This window comes from Aythya fuligula, chromosome 2, assembly GCF_009819795.1.
Source record: "Aythya fuligula isolate bAytFul2 chromosome 2, bAytFul2.pri, whole genome shotgun sequence".
Lineage (NCBI taxonomy): Eukaryota > Metazoa > Chordata > Aves > Anseriformes > Anatidae > Aythya > Aythya fuligula.
In genome coordinates, this window is record NC_045560.1 from 146,624,379 (window position 1) to 146,642,958 (window position 18,580).

Below are 18,580 nucleotides of genomic sequence, written 5' to 3' on the forward strand. Positions count from 1 at the left end.
GTTTCTCATGTCAGCGTGCAGCTTGATATTTTCATGCCTATGATTTTTGTTACTCCTGTGATCTATGTTTTTTTCAGTGGAAGCATTATTTGTCTGTTGGATAGCAATTCAGAACCCCACACCATGAGAATTTATTAAATCATTTTATCATCTTAAAATGGAGTTCTGAAGATCTGCTTTAGTACATTTAGTTTGTAGTGGATTGATTATTTTAAATCCTTGTTGTGTCTCTTTTCAGCATGTTCATTGGCTGGTATCCCAGGCATAAGGAAATGGTATTTTGCAAGTCATGTTATATGTGGTTATTATCAGGTAAGAAATATTTTTTTCATAATGTAAGTTCCACAGTTCTCTACCTAGTGCAAGTTAAAATTGTAGTGTTCCAAATTCTTCTTGCTTTATTAGTTCTGCAGTTCTGACTGGGAGGAAATAAATTCCGACGCACAGAATAATGAAGACTCTCTCCAAACAAGTATTGATGAATGTCTGGGAGCCATACAGAATTTTGAGGAAGAAGACAATAACAGTAGGGAGTCACTGTCTATGACTGAGTATGCATATTGTTATCTTTATTGCAAGTATAGTGAGCTGACATTTAACAGTAATAACCCAAGGGAATTGAGAAAATTCAACCAGTAAAAGTTATTACCAAGCATATAGTTAACTATGAACAATCCCCTCCTACTACTTTCTTTGTTTAACATAGCTTTAATTGTTGTTTCTTTTTAGCTACAGATGATTTTTATAGAATAACAGAACAATTATTCTAACATCTGATAGTTTTGTCTTGCTAAGGGAAAGCAGGCTGTCTGAAATCCTACTTCAAATTTTACTGCAGATTGTTTTGAATTTATTTCTGCCTCAGTAAAAGGGGAGATAAGTATAGTTCATTGCCTAGTATTAAGTCTGTGCTGAATTTTAAAGATAAGTTATTTACATCAGTTAGCATTTGTTACTTTTAACTTCTTTCTAAATGACTGTTTATATTTAGTTTCCAACTATGTTGTTCTTCATTTTCAGCATTTATGATGAAGCTGCAGAAAGCCTGCATCAGTTAGCTGACAAGCTGCCTGCCCCAGGTAACCTTTCTTAAAAGAGCAATCTAATTTGGAATTTATCTTGTTAGTTGTTTGTCTAAAAACTCAGCTGGTAAAGTCGTAGTCAAATGGAAAAACAAAACAAAAAAAACCACACACACATAAGAAAAAACAGAGGATATTAGTTTGGTTGAATTAACTTGTTTGCAGATTTTGCAAGTAGCTTAAGGAACTTGAGCGTGATTGGCCTTGCAGATCAGTTTAGGAAGTAGTTTGCTGATTCTTTTTTTTGGAAGACTGCATTTCAATCGTGATTAAGGTAGTTATTTATGTAATGTTTTTTTCCATATGAAATGGCACTAAAGTAGTAATAGACAATAAGCAAAATTCAACAGGCAACCATCAGAAGTTTTTTATCTAAAGCAATAAAATAAAATTGAAAGTGTAGATGTTACAGCTGATTGTTAGCAGGTGAGAGCCAAGAAGTTGTGAAGGAAAATAGATGAGAAACATTAGATTCAGATTTTGTAAACTGGAGGTGGGTATCACCTTTTGTGTTTGGGTTAAATAATGTTGCAGTAGTTGAGTTAGAATAGCAAAGAAACTGAACGTGGAAAGAATGAGAAATAAGCTATTTAGAAGTGTTGAAAGGAGGTAAACAGCACAACTGTACTGGAGACAGGACTGCAATCAGTACAGTTTTCAGTAAGAATGGAAAGAAGGAACTGCTGTGAGTGAATAGCAAAATATTTAATTTTATTTTGTGTCAATTCAGGAGGAACAAAGATGAGCTAAAATGTGTGAAAAGTGTTTTAAATATTGCCAAAAGTATTTGAAGTTGATCTTTAAACCCATTTAATTTCAGTCAATGATAATCATCATTTTTCTATCTTCTAATGACTGAATCGTTTACTGAATAATGGTACTTTAAGTTATAAATAACTGTTTTTACAGGAAGAGCAATGGTTGATGTGATACTACAGGCAGTAGAGCGAGATGCACCCAAGTTAAAAGACTGCTTACCTGCTATTGGTGCCCTGAAACACCTGAAAGAATGGCACTCTGCGCAAATCACCATTGCAGCAAATGACTCTAAAGGGTATGCTGTTCATTTTAGGTCTACAAACAAGGTCACTCTTGTTTTCTGTTTGGGTATTTTAAAAGAAAACACTGAAACGTATTTAGTACTTCACATATATTCTTTGCAAATACATAGATTTGTCTTCTATTATTGTTTGAGGAGAGGAATTGCCCATGCTGATTTATTGTAAATGCATGTCCTAACAGCAGAGGCAGGCATAAAACCCAAGCCTTCTGAAGTACCTGCTCTGATGAGAGCAGAAAATAAAATGTCTGTCACTTTCCTTTACATCACTAACATCTTTAGTGTGTGTACCCTGTTTTGAAGGTTTGATGTACTGTGCTATGCATTAACTTGCATTGGTTGTAGTTTTCCAATTTTTGTGAAACCAAGTATGTAAATCCGCTGATCTGACTTTAAAAATAGTAACCTTCATCATTACATTTAATGGAGGAAAAAAAAAATGGTTCCTGGCATGTCTCTTCTTGAAAAATGATATATAAATGTTCAATTACTTCCTATATGCTTCTGAAGAGCTTTAACCCCAAAACTATTTAACTTGAAATTAAGTCACATAGAAGTTTATCTCTTACTGTCCTCTCCTGATTGATAGAAGTAGGCCATGATGTGTCTGACATAAACCACGGTTGTTTTTGCTTTCTCCTGTGCAGTAAAGCATTGTGTGGGTGTTTAATAACTTGGCAAGGCCTTGTGCACCTTTTTTTCTTCCACCCAAAAGATTTGAGTCTGCTTCGCAGATTATGTGGTAGAGCTTAATCTTAAATTAACAAAATTGATTAAATGAAACAATTGAATGCTTGGTTCTTGGTAAGAATCAGTAGTATACCACCCACACAGTGCTTCCTAATATATATGGAGGAAGATAAAGTGATTGCAGTGACTTCCATAAATGCTTCACCTCAGTGCTCAGAGATGTCTTTCTGTGCAGCCAGCTTTTGACTGAACTTTTTTTTTTTCCTGCTGCCTTTTATGTAAAATGAGGTTATTTGAGCGTTCGGTTTCTCTGATGAAAAATTGTACTTTCTTTTCCTGCTATGTTGCTGGTGCTGACATTTCTCACAAAAGATAAAGCTAAGGGGACCTATGGATGCTGGCTATTTTCTCTCCCTCCTTCTCTCAGCATTTGGCTAATAATTATACTGCAGGCACCTCTTTACTTATAAGGCTAACTAAAAACCACCTAGATGGACCAGTACTAGCCCCAGTGATGGCGACCTAACTCTGCTTCAGCTTCTGGCAGCCAGCCTTACTCTGTCATGCCTACAGCTTGCCATTGCAAGAGGTTTTAGTTGCCTGACAAAGTTCTTTGCTGCCACGTTCATGGAGGATACGAACAATTCACTTATAGTCTGAACCAGGATTCCATCAAATTGCACTGCATGATAATATGTAATGCTGAATTCAGGAAGATTAATTCTTTTTTTTTTTTTTTTTTTTTTTTTTTTTTTTTTTTTTTTTCCAATAGCTGGCAAAAGATTGCAGACTACCTATCGGCAGACTTTGTATCTTCAGATAATGTCATGAATATTATTGATTTCAAAGAACTCTGGAGGGGAAAGATTCAGATATGGGAAAGAAAGGTGAAAAAAACTTTTTTTAAAGCATCTTTGTTATATCATTTAAAGCATGTGTAGTACACTGCATTTTATATGTTAATTCAAATTTGGTTTTGCAAATTTAATTCAAAGAGATTACGTTTGTAAATACTTGGTTCAATGTATCTGAGTAGTGGGAGGAAAAATATGCTTTTTTGCTTGGTAAAAGGATAAATGATATTAAGGCATCTAAATGTGAACTTCAGGCATTCTCGTCTGAAATATTTGCCTTAGAACTTCTTGTTATTAGATTTAAAATTAGGTATAAAATTAGATCTTATTTTTATTTTTTGTTTCTATCACAAATCATTATCATATAGCTCCATAAGTCATTGTTGAAAGAACATATCTAGTGTTTCTGCAAAAGCAGAAGGCTTGTGATTCTGAAAGACGTTGTTTACACTTCTAGTGTTGAGGTTTTGGATATAGTAGTTGGTTACCTAAATCCTTTTTTTTTTTTTTTTTTACCTAATTTTGCAGTTATGGTGAAAAGAAATCTAATAGTAGTTGTTTAATAATATAAGTAACTGGCTAAATTTTATTGTCTTTTTCAGTTTGCATCAGAAGTCAGGTTTCCAGAATTTTGTATGAAGAGCACTTCAGTAAAGCCATTCAGCACTTCACATTTAAATTCTTGCTTTGCTCTTGAAAAAGAGCAGCAATATAGGAATACTGATGCTTTGCCAGAGGTATGTCTTATTCTTGATGGCTCTTTGTGCCACCAGAATTCATTTGATTTACCTTCCCGAGAAAATTAGTAACTGAAAATTAAACATGAAAGTAAGGATTACATAAGGTTGAGGAATACTTCTTTTGTTAACGCGTGCTCATAAAATGGGTCCTTAAAAATACGTTTGCTCGTAAGTAATGTGATACCAAAATTACTTTAAAGTAGAAATTTAAACTTTATTCAATCTTAATGCTTAAAATATGTAATTAATATTTGAATTCTGTATTTATTTAAACTTTGGAATTTCATTTTGGAACTACATGATTTTTGGAAACTACTGTTACTGCTTCATGTTTTCCCCTGGAAGTAGAAATATAATGGGAACTCTGCATTTGTTGATGAAAACAAAAATTCTTGTTTATGGAAACTGACATCAGTTAACAGACTATTATTTTCACTGTTAAAATATGCGCATTTGGGATTGCATTTAACTGGTCCTGGTAGATTTTGTTTTTCTTTGAATTTGGGTAAGAGTAACAACCTGTGTGATGCACAGGGTTGGAATTCTAAGAAGCAAGTATTATTAAGCAGAATTAAATACCTTCCCTGTTTTTATATAATTATTTAGCATGGTATTGTGAACTATTTCTCTTTTTATTTCTTTACGTGTTTTTCAGATGTACCTGTAAGACATACGTCCAGCAAAACATATGAGGAAGTTTTACTGAGATCATGTCACGTATACTGTTACAGATTCTGTATTTGATCTCTTTTCAGGTTTTCCATTACTATGGTCCTGCGTTAGAATTTCTGCAGATGGTTGTCCTCTCTGAACTACCGTCCTTTTTTGTATCAGATCTGGAATTTGAGCTGTATCCTTTTTTTTTTTTTTTTAAAGGTTCTAACCTACTAATGATAATGGTTTATAGCAAAAAGAATACAATCACTATCTATCTAAACAACACATGAGGAGTAGCAAGGATTCATTTCATACCAGCCTGCTGAAATAGTCATATATTGTGTCTTCATAAGTGGATTTCTTTATGTTGAAATGTAAAGTACACAAACAATAACCAGCTTTTGTTTTTATATTATTGCACATATAATTTGTATATTGATGGATATGCTACTTGTGGGGAAGAACAGAAATATTTATTGGTGTGTAAGTTTAAAAAAACCTAAGCAGAATCTGCAGAATCTGAGGCGAGGTATGGCAGAGGAATTTTGGTTTGAGTTGTGTATACTGCAGGGATTTCAAACTGTATTCATATTGGTTTAAAACTTCGGGTACTAGTCTTGATGTTACAATAGTAGCTTAGCTTGTATGACCCTGCCAATATATAACTTGAATATATCACAGAATTGTAGGGGTTGGAAGGGACCTCAAGAGATCAGCAGGTCCAACCCAAAGCAGGCTCCCTGGAGCAGATTGTCCAGGTAGGTGTCCAGACGGGCCTTGAATATCTCCAGAGAAGGAGACTCCACAACCTCCCTGGGCAGCCTGTCCCAGTGCTCCATCACCCTCACTGTGAAGAAGTTCTTTTGCATGTTGGTGCGGAGCTTCCTGTGCTCCATTTTGTGGCCATTGCCCCTTGTCTTGTCCCCACAAACCACTGAAAAGGTTGGCCAAATCCTTTCATCTCCCACACTTAAGATATTTGTAAACATTGATAAGATCCCCTCTCAGTCTTCTTTTCTCAAGGCTGACCAGACCCAGGTCTCTCAGCCTTTCCTCATAGGGGAAATGATTGAGGCCCCCATATCATCTTTGTTGCCCTCTAGACTCTTTCCAGGAGATCCCTGTCTTTTTTGTACTGGAAAACAAATACAACTATTTGTTAATGTCTGCTTATATGAGAGGTGTCACTAGTATATTTCATCATATATTTCAAGCATCTCCAAGTGTACTGTTTTGTCTGGAAGGGTGAGCTTAATATATTTTGTGGTACTAAGTATTAAATATTAGACTTTTACAGTCCTTACTTGAAGTAAGATGGTAACATGGTTTGTAAAATACAAATGCATACAGTTCTTTTGAAGGTAAGCTTCCTTCCTTAACCTATTCTGTTCAAGGAGCCTGTCAAGAAAGAATGTCAAGAAGACATCCGCATTGCTTTTAGATCAGATTTCTTCTCTATCTGGGAAGGTAAAGTTTTGTTTTATGTAAGTTTAGCAGGAAAACAAAGGCTTATGTATTACTCGTAAAAGATACAGAAATAATATATTAATACCTTGTCTCTAAGTGGGCTCTTTCAGTATACTAAAAGCAAATAACTTAAAAGTACGTGCTGTACAGGTCCTGACAATTTGTAAGTCCATTGAATGGTTTCTCTTTACCTCGGCGAAGTTCCAATCTTCCAAAATATGTTGTTAGTTTTATTCATACTATGACAGATATTTCCATATTATAATAATTCAATTGCTCTTTAGCAAAAGACAGTTCTTCACGCAGCTTATAAAATGAAAAAAGCAGACTGAAATAGGAAGATTTCTCATTTTGTATGTGCATTCTGCATTTCTACTCTCATTTTGTATAAGAACTCTTGAAACATTTACAAGCCTACCTTTTTCTTCCAGATATTAGAGTATTATTCATAGCTACAATACTAGTTTTAAAATGTTCTTCCTGAATGCTTATAACAATGTAAAGAAAGTTTTGTAATGTTTATAAAATAAATCTGTGCTAATCAAAACTGCTTGCAATGTGAAAATACTGATACAAATGTCATAAATAGCATTTTTATATATAAAATAAGTGATTCAACAGTTTGTTTTCTCTCAATTGGAGCAAAAACAAGCAGTTTTTACAGCTTACGTGTCAGATGGTATTCCATCTCCATTGACGTGAATAAAAGAAGCATTTAATAAACAGGCTTCCCTTTTAATTGAAGTACAATTGAAGCAGTGCCAAATTAGTGGCTCAAAATGAAATATGAAGTAGGCTTCAGTAATATTGCTTGTCTTATATTTGCTGTCATTATTTAGGTGGGAGCTTTATTTGCATTGCCGTGTAATGTAAGCAGTATAGTGATCCCATCCCCTGCCCAGCTGAGTACAAAGAAATGGAAGGAATATATGGCTAGGAAACCTAAGAACATTACTGGTGAGTGAAATAAAGACAGCTACAAGTATATTTTATGTGTATATGCGTTTAAAATGTATATATTCTATAAAGTTGGGTTTCCTTTGTTTCCTTCAATGAAATTAAGTCCGTGATTGTGATCTTTGCCCAAAAATTTTTGGTGAATGTGTGTTGGCCTATGCAGACCAGTTGCAGAGGAAAATTGAAAATAACATTGTGGTGAGCTGTAGGGAATCAATGCATTTCCTTTAAACCATCTCTGTGTCTCATCCATCAGTTAAGATCCTGCTTCCACATGCTTTTTCTGAGGTGATTGTACAACCTGTGGGCACAGATGGTGCTTCTGCAGGTGGAAATCCAATGCACTTCATTTAAGTGCTTCTCATCTCAGTTCCAGAGGTTCTTAAGTGCACCTGCATTTAATTTCAGTCTCTTCCAGGGAAAATACAGAACATCAGGAAAGGCTGGATGCCTCCATTCAACCTGAGACCCAATGTGTCTAATATAGTGCTTTGAGAATCTGAGGCTGCTTCTTCCTCAGTGGGGTATAATGAGGGAAGCCAACTCCTATTACACAACATGCTAGTGGTTAGAAATTTCATTCAGGAAGTGAGAGAATAGAATCAGTGCAGATCAAGGTTGGATGGAGTTTCTTAATCATCCAGTATTTTAGGTGAGAATCTACTGCATGCTGCCCTGCAAGTGGAGACATTGTACAAGTAGTGATTTAGGTTCATCAGGCTGAAAAGAAGCTTGGTGATAGCCCAATGCTTAAAGTACTTATCTAAGACAGGATAAGTTGTAGCATTCTGCCTTCTTACGTGCTTTTGTGGTCTTCTAATACATAATTCACATTTTCCAAGGAGCTGTGACCTCTTCTATTGGCAACCAAAGGTAGAATTTGCAACAAATAGATGTGGATGGCTGGAAAAGGCTGATTTTCTTGGAGGTTTGGGGACAGGAAACAAATTGAGAGGAATTAGGAAGAGCAGAATAATAAAGCAAGGAATTAAATTCTATGGATTGGGTGCTGGTAGTTTATAGATCAAACTAATCTCTGCACATTAAGCTTCTAGAACAAAATTTTAAGTAGGAGGAAAAACGTGGACATTTAAACATATTCATTTGGTAAGTTGAAAACTCTTTTCTAGTGGTTGCCACTAATCTGACTATATTAAGGATTTGTGAACAGTAATCTTTCCAATCTGTGGGAGGTGTAATTCTTCATGTTTTTAGTTCTCAAATATCCATTAAGATTAAAATGAGGAATAAAAAACAACTTTCCCATGAGGAATCAGCTTTTCAGATGCCAAGACAAACTGGAAAGAGAAATATTTAAATGACTAGGGGAGTGAAGAACAAGACTATCGTGAAGTTCTTTTTTTTGTTTTTCTTTTCTTCCCATGACTTATATATTCTGGTAGAGGGACTTCTCTCTTCCATTCCCTCTCCAGCTTACATAGTGGAATTTGCTATTGTAGCAAATTACATTTGTTGTTAACAGAAATGTATAAGAATAAGCTTCAACCTCTTCTTTAGTTATTTGTTGAGACAGTACTGCAGATATTTTAGGAATTTGTTTTGAACTTTAAAACTTAGTACACTGAGAAGTTTCCATTCTTTCAATCTCTACATTACTAATGTGCCATCATTTTTTTCATCAAAAGATCACAAAAGCATCCTTTTAATGTTGTCAAGTCCTACATGAATTTATTTTAAAAACTAATTAGTGTATGCCTGTGTATAAAAATAAAATGTGTTTATTTTTCATCCAGTCTATACACAAATGTAAAGCAGTGGGTGAAACTTACAAATGAGTAACTGTTTTGGGAAGAAGGTGTACATTATTTCCTTTCTTCTACAGATGTATGACTTCTCCCAGAGAACGTGTACTGTCATTTCAATCTGCATATGCAGAAATGCACATTTTACTCTACTCTGTCATTGCGTACATGGCACGCTGTTTGCCCAACACCACATTGTTCCGTAGTAGAAACGTGTCTTTGCAGGGGAGTTGCCTTTTGCTAAGCTCTGTTAAAAACCTGATTTTGGTTGATGGTTTCAGTTGCCAGATGTACTTTGTAGCCTCCCGTAGGAAGCTGGCCTATGTTGCATTTAAAGAAGTTCCATGCAGGTAATGTGCTTAAAGCCAGCAATGTAATCTAACTCATCTCTGCTTCTGTAGCTTGTTTAATTTGCATTCTGTCCCCCCCAAAAAAAACATTATTTTTTTTTAAAGGTAAGTATAGTCCATGCTTAGTGTGTCTTCTAAAAAGCTTGGAGAGATTTAGTTAGTGAAATTTCTCACAAAAGAGAGCAAGCTAAAGAATTTTGATGAGGTGTTATGGCTTGTTTTAAACTGTGGAACACCTGTAAGAAGGCATCTTATGTCCTGGTTGTGTTTCTTTTTTTTTCTTTTAATTTAATTTAAATTATTTTTTAAGTTCCAGAAATTGAACTGAAAGGAGAATCTTGCCGATATTATTTCTTGGTACAAGGCAATGGCTCTGGAGGATGTAAAGCAACCTTGATTCATTCCGCTACTCAAATCAATGGTATGGCCACTCTTGCTGCAGTAAATGGAAAGCTAAAGACAAACACAGAAGAAACAGAGTCAAGTAAGTATTTAATTATTTAAGAGAGCCTGAAGACAGCCAAATGCTACTGAAATATATATGTTCCCTTTATTCATTCCAATGTGCCTTAAAAGGAAGAAGACATTACATTTTGATGAATATACCTGTATTCTTTCAGAAATATTTTTTCAAATTGATTCAGAAAAATAGTAAGATGCATTTATTCACAAAATTTATTATTACTGTATTTTGTAAATCAACTGCTTAAAGTTGTACTCAATCATTTCTCATAACTGTCAGTGGTTGCAGCAGTGTAAATGTTTATTGTACAGGGAAGTCAAGGTAATATGAATGGCAATCAAATATACAAAACCTTTAAGCTTAAAAGGTATGCATTGTTGGTGTAAAGACTGACCAGCCCACGCCTAAAATCTAATCGATTATCTATTGACAAACCTACTTCATTGATATAAAATAAAAGCTACAAAGCAAGCAGACAAGCTGAGTTTTGTGAGCGTGTCTTCAGATAATTGGCAGGTATTACCACAGAGTGATTAGGATATGAGCTAGCAGATGATCAGAAGCTCCACTAGATAAGAACAAGTACGTGAATAGTTATCTTCGAGTAGCTGTCCTGTTAGTATTATAAGAAAGCTCTGCAAATTCATGCATTTGCTCTCAGTAACTGACAAAGAAAAGAACACAATAACCTGTATCCTCTTACATCCTTATTATTGAAATAAATCAGTATGTGATATGACTGCTTACTATTTGTCCTAATTAAAATCTCTTTAATACTATGTCAGAAGACTGCAAGTCCTTGGTTATATGGTGGGAGAAAATTTCTGTTTCCTAATATCAGCTGATGATCTTTTTACCTTCCTTAAAAGTGTCAGTCATGTTAACTGTATTATCATTACATTGGTTTTGTACAGAAATTCAAAACCGATGCTCAATCAAATATTTCAAGTTATCTTCATAGTGTCTTAATTGAATTTTCTTTTTCTATAAAACTTGATGTATTTGAAAATCTAGTTATTTCTCTGGATTATGAAATGTGTATAGCTGGTGTGTTTGTGTCCTCCTGCAAACTTTCTTGAGAGGTAATGACCTGGTGTCTCCAAAGTCTTATGAGACACTCTTAATAATAGATTTCTCCTAATCTGCACAGGCTTACCTATTGCTGACTTTATTGAGTCTCTGCCACATTTTTGTGGAAAGCAGATTGTACAGAGGGAGAAGAAACTGTCTTGTCTCCAAGCATCTGCATTGAAGGATTATCTAAGTAAGTAATGGAGAGTGCACTGAAAGTTCTCAAACAAGTATTTAAAAAAAAAAGTCTCTTTCAAATTGAATGTGATAGCTCTCCTTACAAAACTGAGGTAAGCTGATCAGTTTGTGAAGAAAAAATGAAGCTTTAAAGAAACTTTTTTCAGCATATCTATGATTGTGTGTCAGATAATGCCTTTTAAATATTGGGGAAAAGAGAAAGCTGAACTTTATTTTCATTTACTGGGTCTTTGTTACACTGATACTCCAAAAGTTTGAGCATAGTTTCAGAATAATTCTGTGGTCGTTAAATATTTCAAAATAATTCTGTGGTTTTCTATGCTTTTTTTTAATGCTTTCTCTTCCACAAAAAAAACCTTACTGCTGGATGTGCCTTTTTACAAAAATGATTATTACGGGTTTTGTTGTTGTTGATTTATTCTTTCTTGCAAAAGTCTTGACTAACAGAGGGGAAGAATGTACTGGGGATTTGTTATTATTATGAATGATGGATCATGATAAACCCGACCAAAAGGTCATCTTTTGTTGATTTTCATGACTTTGCAGAGAAGTAATTTGAATGTCCTGACTTTTTCCATCTAAAGCCATTACTCAGAAATGCAATTAAAACAAAAAAAAAAATCTAAGAGATTGTTGAAAATGGCATGTTATGAAGATAACCTAATTGTGTTATCATTAACAGAACACCAGCTTAAGGAAAATAAGATTTGTGCTTATTGTCTGCTCCCACCATGCCCCCCTCAGTCATTCTAGGTTTCCTTTATACTATAACCCTGAGCTTGGGGCTGCCTCAGAGCTTATGTTTTAGTTTGTAATGGGTGGGTCACCCGTTTCCATTAGAATGAAGACAGGATAGCAGCAGCTGGCATTTGGTAGTCATCCTAAATCATATCAGAATGACCTGACTCTTAACATTCTGACCAAAGAGCCTGGAAAAAGCAATCAGTTTGTCACAGGAGCCACACTCCTGTGACAGCAGTACAAATAGCTATACGGTGGGTGTGAGCCTCCTGTAGGAGGCTCTGCAGGCTGGAGTTTTTCATATTTAAGATCAGCAAATCCAGATGTTTATCTCTGTAGGATTCAGAACTGGGTACTGAGAAATACACATATACAGAAGTTAAGACCTTTAAAAGGGTGATTCACATGTAGTTTCAGCAATTCGACTTGTCTATGGAACAAACCATCTGCACCTTGCTAAAGGAAACAATGTTGTTAATGTCAAGTAAATGTTTTTTTTCATTTATTTGTTTTAAGCAGGCAACAGTTACTCTTTGTTACTGAACAAATGCAGCAGCTTTCCTTTATTCCTTTTTGCTTTTATAGAGAGAAAGGAATTGACCAAGCAACCTCCAGTTATTTCAGCTGGTGAGCTCAAAAACTTGTCAGAACTTACAAGAAAATGTTTTTTGGACCTGTGCGACACTAGTCTTCCTAAACCTGTTCGACAGAAGGTTGCCAATAAAACTAAGCCATATACTGTGACTTCTGGTACGTATCATTCTTTAAAAAGATCTCTGATGTGTTTTCAAACCTGCTTTCAATTTTTTTTTATCAGAAGAATGAAAGTCTTAGAAGAAGGGGGTGGGGAAGGGAATGAGAACTAAAATAGCCTTCAAGGCTTTTTTTTCAAACTAAAATTACCCTTGTGTGAACTATTTCCTTTCTTTTTCTTGACCAAAAAAATATTCAGAAAATACTTCTGACCATAGCACAAAGCTGATTTTCTTTATGCCATTATTATTTAGTCCTGTTACGGGTTACCCACATTCTGGTACAGGTGTTTAAATATCTTAAGAAAGTATGCATCTTTTCTTTTTTGACTCTCCTGTATTTCAAGGAAAATGTTGGTATTTTGTCTTTCTTTTTTTTTTTTTTTTTTGTATGACCAGTTCCTCTCTGTCTCATTTTTGTAGAGTTAGATCCTGTAAAGTTTATGTGCATAGTTGTAGGATCATAGCTGGTGACAAGGCTGCTGGGCAGAAAAAAACAGTCTTGAGAGCCACAAATCTAGAATTTCTGCGGTTGATGGTATAAATTACATTTGGAGACAAATTGCATCCTGATTCTTATGAGCAAACTGTAATGGTTTTCCTTTTATGGTGGGTGTTTTCTTGCAGAATCTGATTTAATGGAGTTGAATCCATTGGACTGGCCAGAAAGGCATGTTCTTCAGAATTTGGAAAACTTTGAAAAAATCAAGCAGAAAATGAGGTACTAATTAAATACTGGAGACTTTCTCTGTAATGCGCGTTGAATATCACTCTAAATGAACCATGTATGTTGAAGGCTATTTTGTAAACTGTTTTCAAATACATAGACAATCTTTCAGTGGAAACTTTGTTTAAGGATAAAACTAAGTTTCTTTACACTGTCAATTTCCAAGTTTGTTTTGGGGTAATTTCTTGGTATTTGTAGTAGTATTGCTTTTTATTTTCATTGACAAAACACAGCTGAAAGTTAGTTACAAGTAGCATAGTTCCAAAGCTGAGTTATCAAAATGATACCTCTAGGCTTCAGCCGTACATGAAAAACATACAAAGGCTTTTTTTCTCCCAGCAAACACAGCAGTATAAATAAATCATAAAGATTGTAAAACAGTTTTTATCAGCATGTACAATGTGGTTCTAATCTCATATTTCCTAAATAGTCAAGAGTAATATCAGGTCTCATATAATTTTAAATTATATATATATATATATTTTCCCTTGGCTATGTAAATGAAACCTGTAGACTTCTGTGTCACTTAATGCAACGTAATGAGCTTTAGACTCAGATGTCCAACTACTTTTTTTCAGTAATTTCCACCCTATTCCTGTCTTAAATACCATAGATGTCCGTGGCCTAGGTTAGAGTCCTGTATATCACAAATTAGATCTGTGCTTTATCATAGCTTTTGTTGTTGTTGTTGTTAAATTTTGGCTTTTGTTTCTCAAACAGGTAATTTTCTTCCTTCTCACTAACTTGTCTTAAACATGTGGCTTAGCAGTAGAAAAGAGAGAACTTTGCTGAACTTGGTTGAGGACTTGAAAAAAGAGAGAGGAAAGTTATATGCAGTAGTGTCTTTATAGTTCCTTTGGTGTGTGTTATAAGTTTCTGTTTTATGGAAACTCATTTTTTGTCTTAGAATCCATAAATGGAAAAAGGGGATGAATAACATGCTTCCCATGTTGTACTTCAAGTTATAAAAACTTGAAGAAATTACTTTTATTCAGTAGGAATTTCCATCAAATATATTTTATTGTGAAGGTTTGTACAAGTGTTCTCAAGAAACAATCTTGTTTATTTTACTTGGGAAATAAGCTACATTTAATTGCTCCAGAGCAGCAGTTATTTTGTCCTTTTTAAAAAAAAAAATAATAATAACTGGGGAAAAAAAAACACAACACTATTTTCTTAGATTAGTATTTACTTTTTTTTTTTGTTCCCCCAGGGCTTCTGTGTTTGCACATTCGTCTGAACAACTGCTGGGGCATAAAGATAGCCAGCGGGAGTCGCTGACATTGCTCGATGCTAAAGAATTACTGAAGTACTTCACACCAGAAGGGCTGCCAGTTGGTGATCTTCAGCCACTACAGATTCCCAAACGGTATGATTTCAGCATATTAAAACCACTGAAGACCATATTCAGGAGTGATGTAGGAGAATGGGAGTAATGACCAAATAACAGAATCAAAATTTGGGTTTGTAACTTGCAACATCTTGCATCACGTGCCTGCCAGTGCAATCAACTGCTATGGTTAGTCTTGCTATTTATTTATTACTTTGAGTCTGAAATGGCCAGAGATGATGATGTTGGTTGTATGCATTTAAATAAAAAAAAACAAAAAAAAACAAAAAAAAACACAAATGCCTGATGTGCAAAAGTGTGGCACCAGACTTTGCCATGGCTATTCTACAAACTACTGCCACCACACATCCGTTTCCAAAAGAGTATTTCTAGCACAGCAGAACCTCAGTTTCATTGGTGTGATTTCCTTCATTTAGTGAGAAGGATATTAAGTAGGAAGAATATTAATAAAAATTTTAAAAGTACAGTAGCTGAACCTATTTAGCTATGTGTGTCTCTTGTCATGCTGGCCCAGCATTCCTATCAATATTCTTAAGTGCTGAGGTGCTTCTGACAGGAAGCTTGTCTGCTCTGCTTGGTGAGAATTCATTCTTAGTGTGTTTGCTGGTATTACTGCATTGACCACTCCCTTTTCAGCAGCGAGATTGGTATTACTTAAAGGAATAATTTTCAGAGTTTAAACATCTGTTAGAGTAAGGCCAACCTACACGACAGTCAGATGGTGTCTGTAGAGTCAGAGCCTGTATTATTCATGCAGTGTGTCAAAAAACTGCTCGATAAGCAGAAGATGTTTGCAGTCACCGGAGTTATTTGTTGACCTTCTTAATGTTGAATACTGGAATGTCTAATGGAATTATTGTACAGCCCCTACAGTTTTTTTTATAAAACTCATTATATGTAATAAATTAAGAGGGCTAGGGAGAAGGGCAAGTTCTGTAGGACTTCGGAGACTTCTGTTAAAAAGTACTTACTGAAGTTTTGAAACTAAAAGGTGTTCTGGGCAGATAACTCAAGTAAGGTAGAAAATAAGCAGTGAAGGATAAGTTTCCTACAGAGCTGTTAGTTAATGAGTGCAAATGATTTAGGATTTTGTCTATAATATTAAATATTTTCATTCCATTTAGCAGTGTGGGAAAGAAGTTAATAATTTGTTCACTACAAAAATGCTTTTTAATCCTTGATTTTTCAAAAACCCCCAGAGAAGATTTACTGTGTAGAATATTTTGATTGTTTTGAATGACTTGCTTTGAGCCATAGCTAAGTGAAGTCTGAATTTGAGAGGCTTGGGCCCAATTTGCTTGGATTTCTGTCAATTATCAGAAGAAAGGATGATTAGAAAAACTTTGCTTTGAAGTTCTTTACTGTAACACAAATCGCTTGCTTAATAGTTCAAGAGATCTTAAAGATCTGAGGGAAGTAAAAAGCCAAAATCAAGATATTAGATAAAAAATAAACTACATGTTTTTACATGAAGGCTATAGGGTCTGGCAGTGACTTATACTCCGTGTATGTGTTTTGCTTGGTTCAAAAAAACAAACAACAACAGAAAACCTGTGAAAATCCATAATGAGATTGTTGGCTGGAAGATAGTGGACAGTTCCCTTTGACATATCATGTTGCCATTACTGTTGTGTCCAGCAGAACTCTACTTTGAGCTGCCCAACCTCCTAGCAGGCTCTCTGGCTAGATTCTCTTGAATAACCAGCAGCTTTGCAATAGTAAATGTTTGAACACAGTGTCTCAAACAGGCACAAAATTTTATAGACAAACACAAGTGTTTTTTTTTTTTTTTGTTTTGTTTTGTTTTGTTTTTGTTTTTTTGTTTTCTTTTTTGAGAGAGAGACTGTTGAATTAAAGGAGTTTGTTTTCCATATCTGAGCTTAAAATACAGGTTGGAGTTCTGGCTGATAGTCTTTTTAAATAGTCATCTTCCTAGATTCACCAACCTGGGTTTCATGGATGTTTTTCCCAGATAACTTTTCCAGTGGTAATTGTGTAGAGACAATCTATGAGAATGACAAAACCTGAATCAATATATAGGTTCCAGATACTGCTACATCTTTTGTCTTCATTTCCTCCCTACTTCAGAGTTAATTGGGATGTGACTTTTCAGCATGTGCTAGGATCTGGCAGTGAGTTCTCTCCATCTTGTTACAGCTTGTTCCATTGAAATACTTTCAAACACATTCATGTGAAGCATGGGAAAGGTGACTGTTAGGAGAGACAACAACTTGAAGCTCAAATAAAGGAATTTGCTGATTATAGCACTGGATTGAGAAATGGGAGCTACTGGTTCCTCTGTTTGTTCAGGTGCCCTGTTGTGAAATGTGATAGTTGCCTGGTTTTATCAATAAATTATTTGGAGCAGTGACCTCTAAACTGGTTGAAACATCAAAGAGGTTCTGTAATAATAACAGCTCGGTAGATAGTAATTAGTTGAGCAGAAATTCTTATTTCAATAAAGATTTAATTTCCCAATGATGCTCTGTCTCAGGGCCTTCATGAGCTACAGGACATGCTGTTTTGGTCTTCCCATGTCAAGGCATTTGTTTTTGACTTCTGTAAAGCATACTTTATCCTGACTACAACTATTTAAAATAAATCTATGCTTCTTTCCTTTCAGTGAAAATGCATTCCTTTTGACACCAGAGCTTACTCCTCGGAAACTTAGAGGCTTGCCTTTTGAAAAAGCAGCTGGGTGCCATTATCATGGACTTGAGTAAGTTTTCTCATATCTTTTCCAAAAAACTATTTTTCAAAAGGTAGAAGAAGAAACATTTCAAGCAATATGAATATTAATTATGGAAAACTTTGATTCACTGGGTTAATTGCAACTCTCCTGCCTTGATGGTAATGTAGAGAGGTAGAGGTTGGTTTTTTTTTCCCTAAGTTGTACTGCGGTATATTAACAATGTCTCTGAAAACCTGAGTTCAGAATTGGAAATGGCAAGAGCATGAGGATTCATTAGTACATATCAAGTCACTGGAGTAGTACATGAGAAAACTATTCTGTGATAGGATATCCACTAAGAAATGCATTGGGTACAAAGTGTATGCAGTCTGGTCTTCATGCAAATCTCTGCCTTCTTCTAAAATTGCATTTTGAAATTATTAGCATGTGGCTAATGATACTACTGGTATTTTTTCCTATCAACTTTACACAGTTTGTTTAAGCCTGTGTTGAAAATGTGGTATCTTCAGCCATGTTCTCTGGAGAAATGAAGCAGTCATTCTCTGTTCAGCTATCTGTTTCTTCTCTTTTTCTAAGTGGTTACTTATGAGCCTGTTAGCCTTCCTGAATTAAATCTAACAAAGAACACAAGGAGACAACTGGGTAGATAGGAGAAATTCATCTTCCCAGCTGTAGGAGAAAAGCAATTGGACATTGGCTTGGAATATGGTAGCTTGATGACCTGTCTGACCTCAGCAAGGAGTGCATGTGAGAGTTTAAATTAGGTACAGGGCAGCTTGTATTACCTTTAGTCATAGCAAAAAAAAAAAAATAAAATAAAATAAAGACAGGTAGAGACAGCAATAAGAGCTGGATGTGGTGGGGAGGTGGGAGACCCTGGCATATTAAGGTGATGAGGGGAATGCCCTAGGAATAAGGGAAGGAAGAAGTAGAATGAGGTGGTGGAAACTTGTGTAAAAAGGAAA

The 18,580-nt window shown here is 35.2% G+C and overlaps 1 protein-coding gene across 1 annotated transcript in view; it reads left to right on the forward strand.

Annotated features, from left to right (window-relative positions):
• Window positions 1-18,580, forward strand: part of MTBP (MDM2 binding protein) — a gene marked incomplete at its 5' end in the record, with an annotated part of 29,009 nt that overhangs the window by 335 nt on the left and 10,094 nt on the right. Inside the window, 15 exons of the mRNA XM_032181901.1 lie at window positions 239-312; window positions 406-551; window positions 1,021-1,079; window positions 1,992-2,136; window positions 3,605-3,719; window positions 4,289-4,423; window positions 5,182-5,276; window positions 6,478-6,550; window positions 7,390-7,507; window positions 9,931-10,104; window positions 11,234-11,347; window positions 12,679-12,843; window positions 13,473-13,566; window positions 14,786-14,941; window positions 17,547-17,642. Of these exons, the coding sequence (XP_032037792.1) occupies window positions 239-312; window positions 406-551; window positions 1,021-1,079; window positions 1,992-2,136; window positions 3,605-3,719; window positions 4,289-4,423; window positions 5,182-5,276; window positions 6,478-6,550; window positions 7,390-7,507; window positions 9,931-10,104; window positions 11,234-11,347; window positions 12,679-12,843; window positions 13,473-13,566; window positions 14,786-14,941; window positions 17,547-17,642 (1,759 nt within the window). The remainder of the gene's footprint in view (window positions 1-238; window positions 313-405; window positions 552-1,020; window positions 1,080-1,991; window positions 2,137-3,604; window positions 3,720-4,288; window positions 4,424-5,181; window positions 5,277-6,477; window positions 6,551-7,389; window positions 7,508-9,930; window positions 10,105-11,233; window positions 11,348-12,678; window positions 12,844-13,472; window positions 13,567-14,785; window positions 14,942-17,546; window positions 17,643-18,580) is intronic.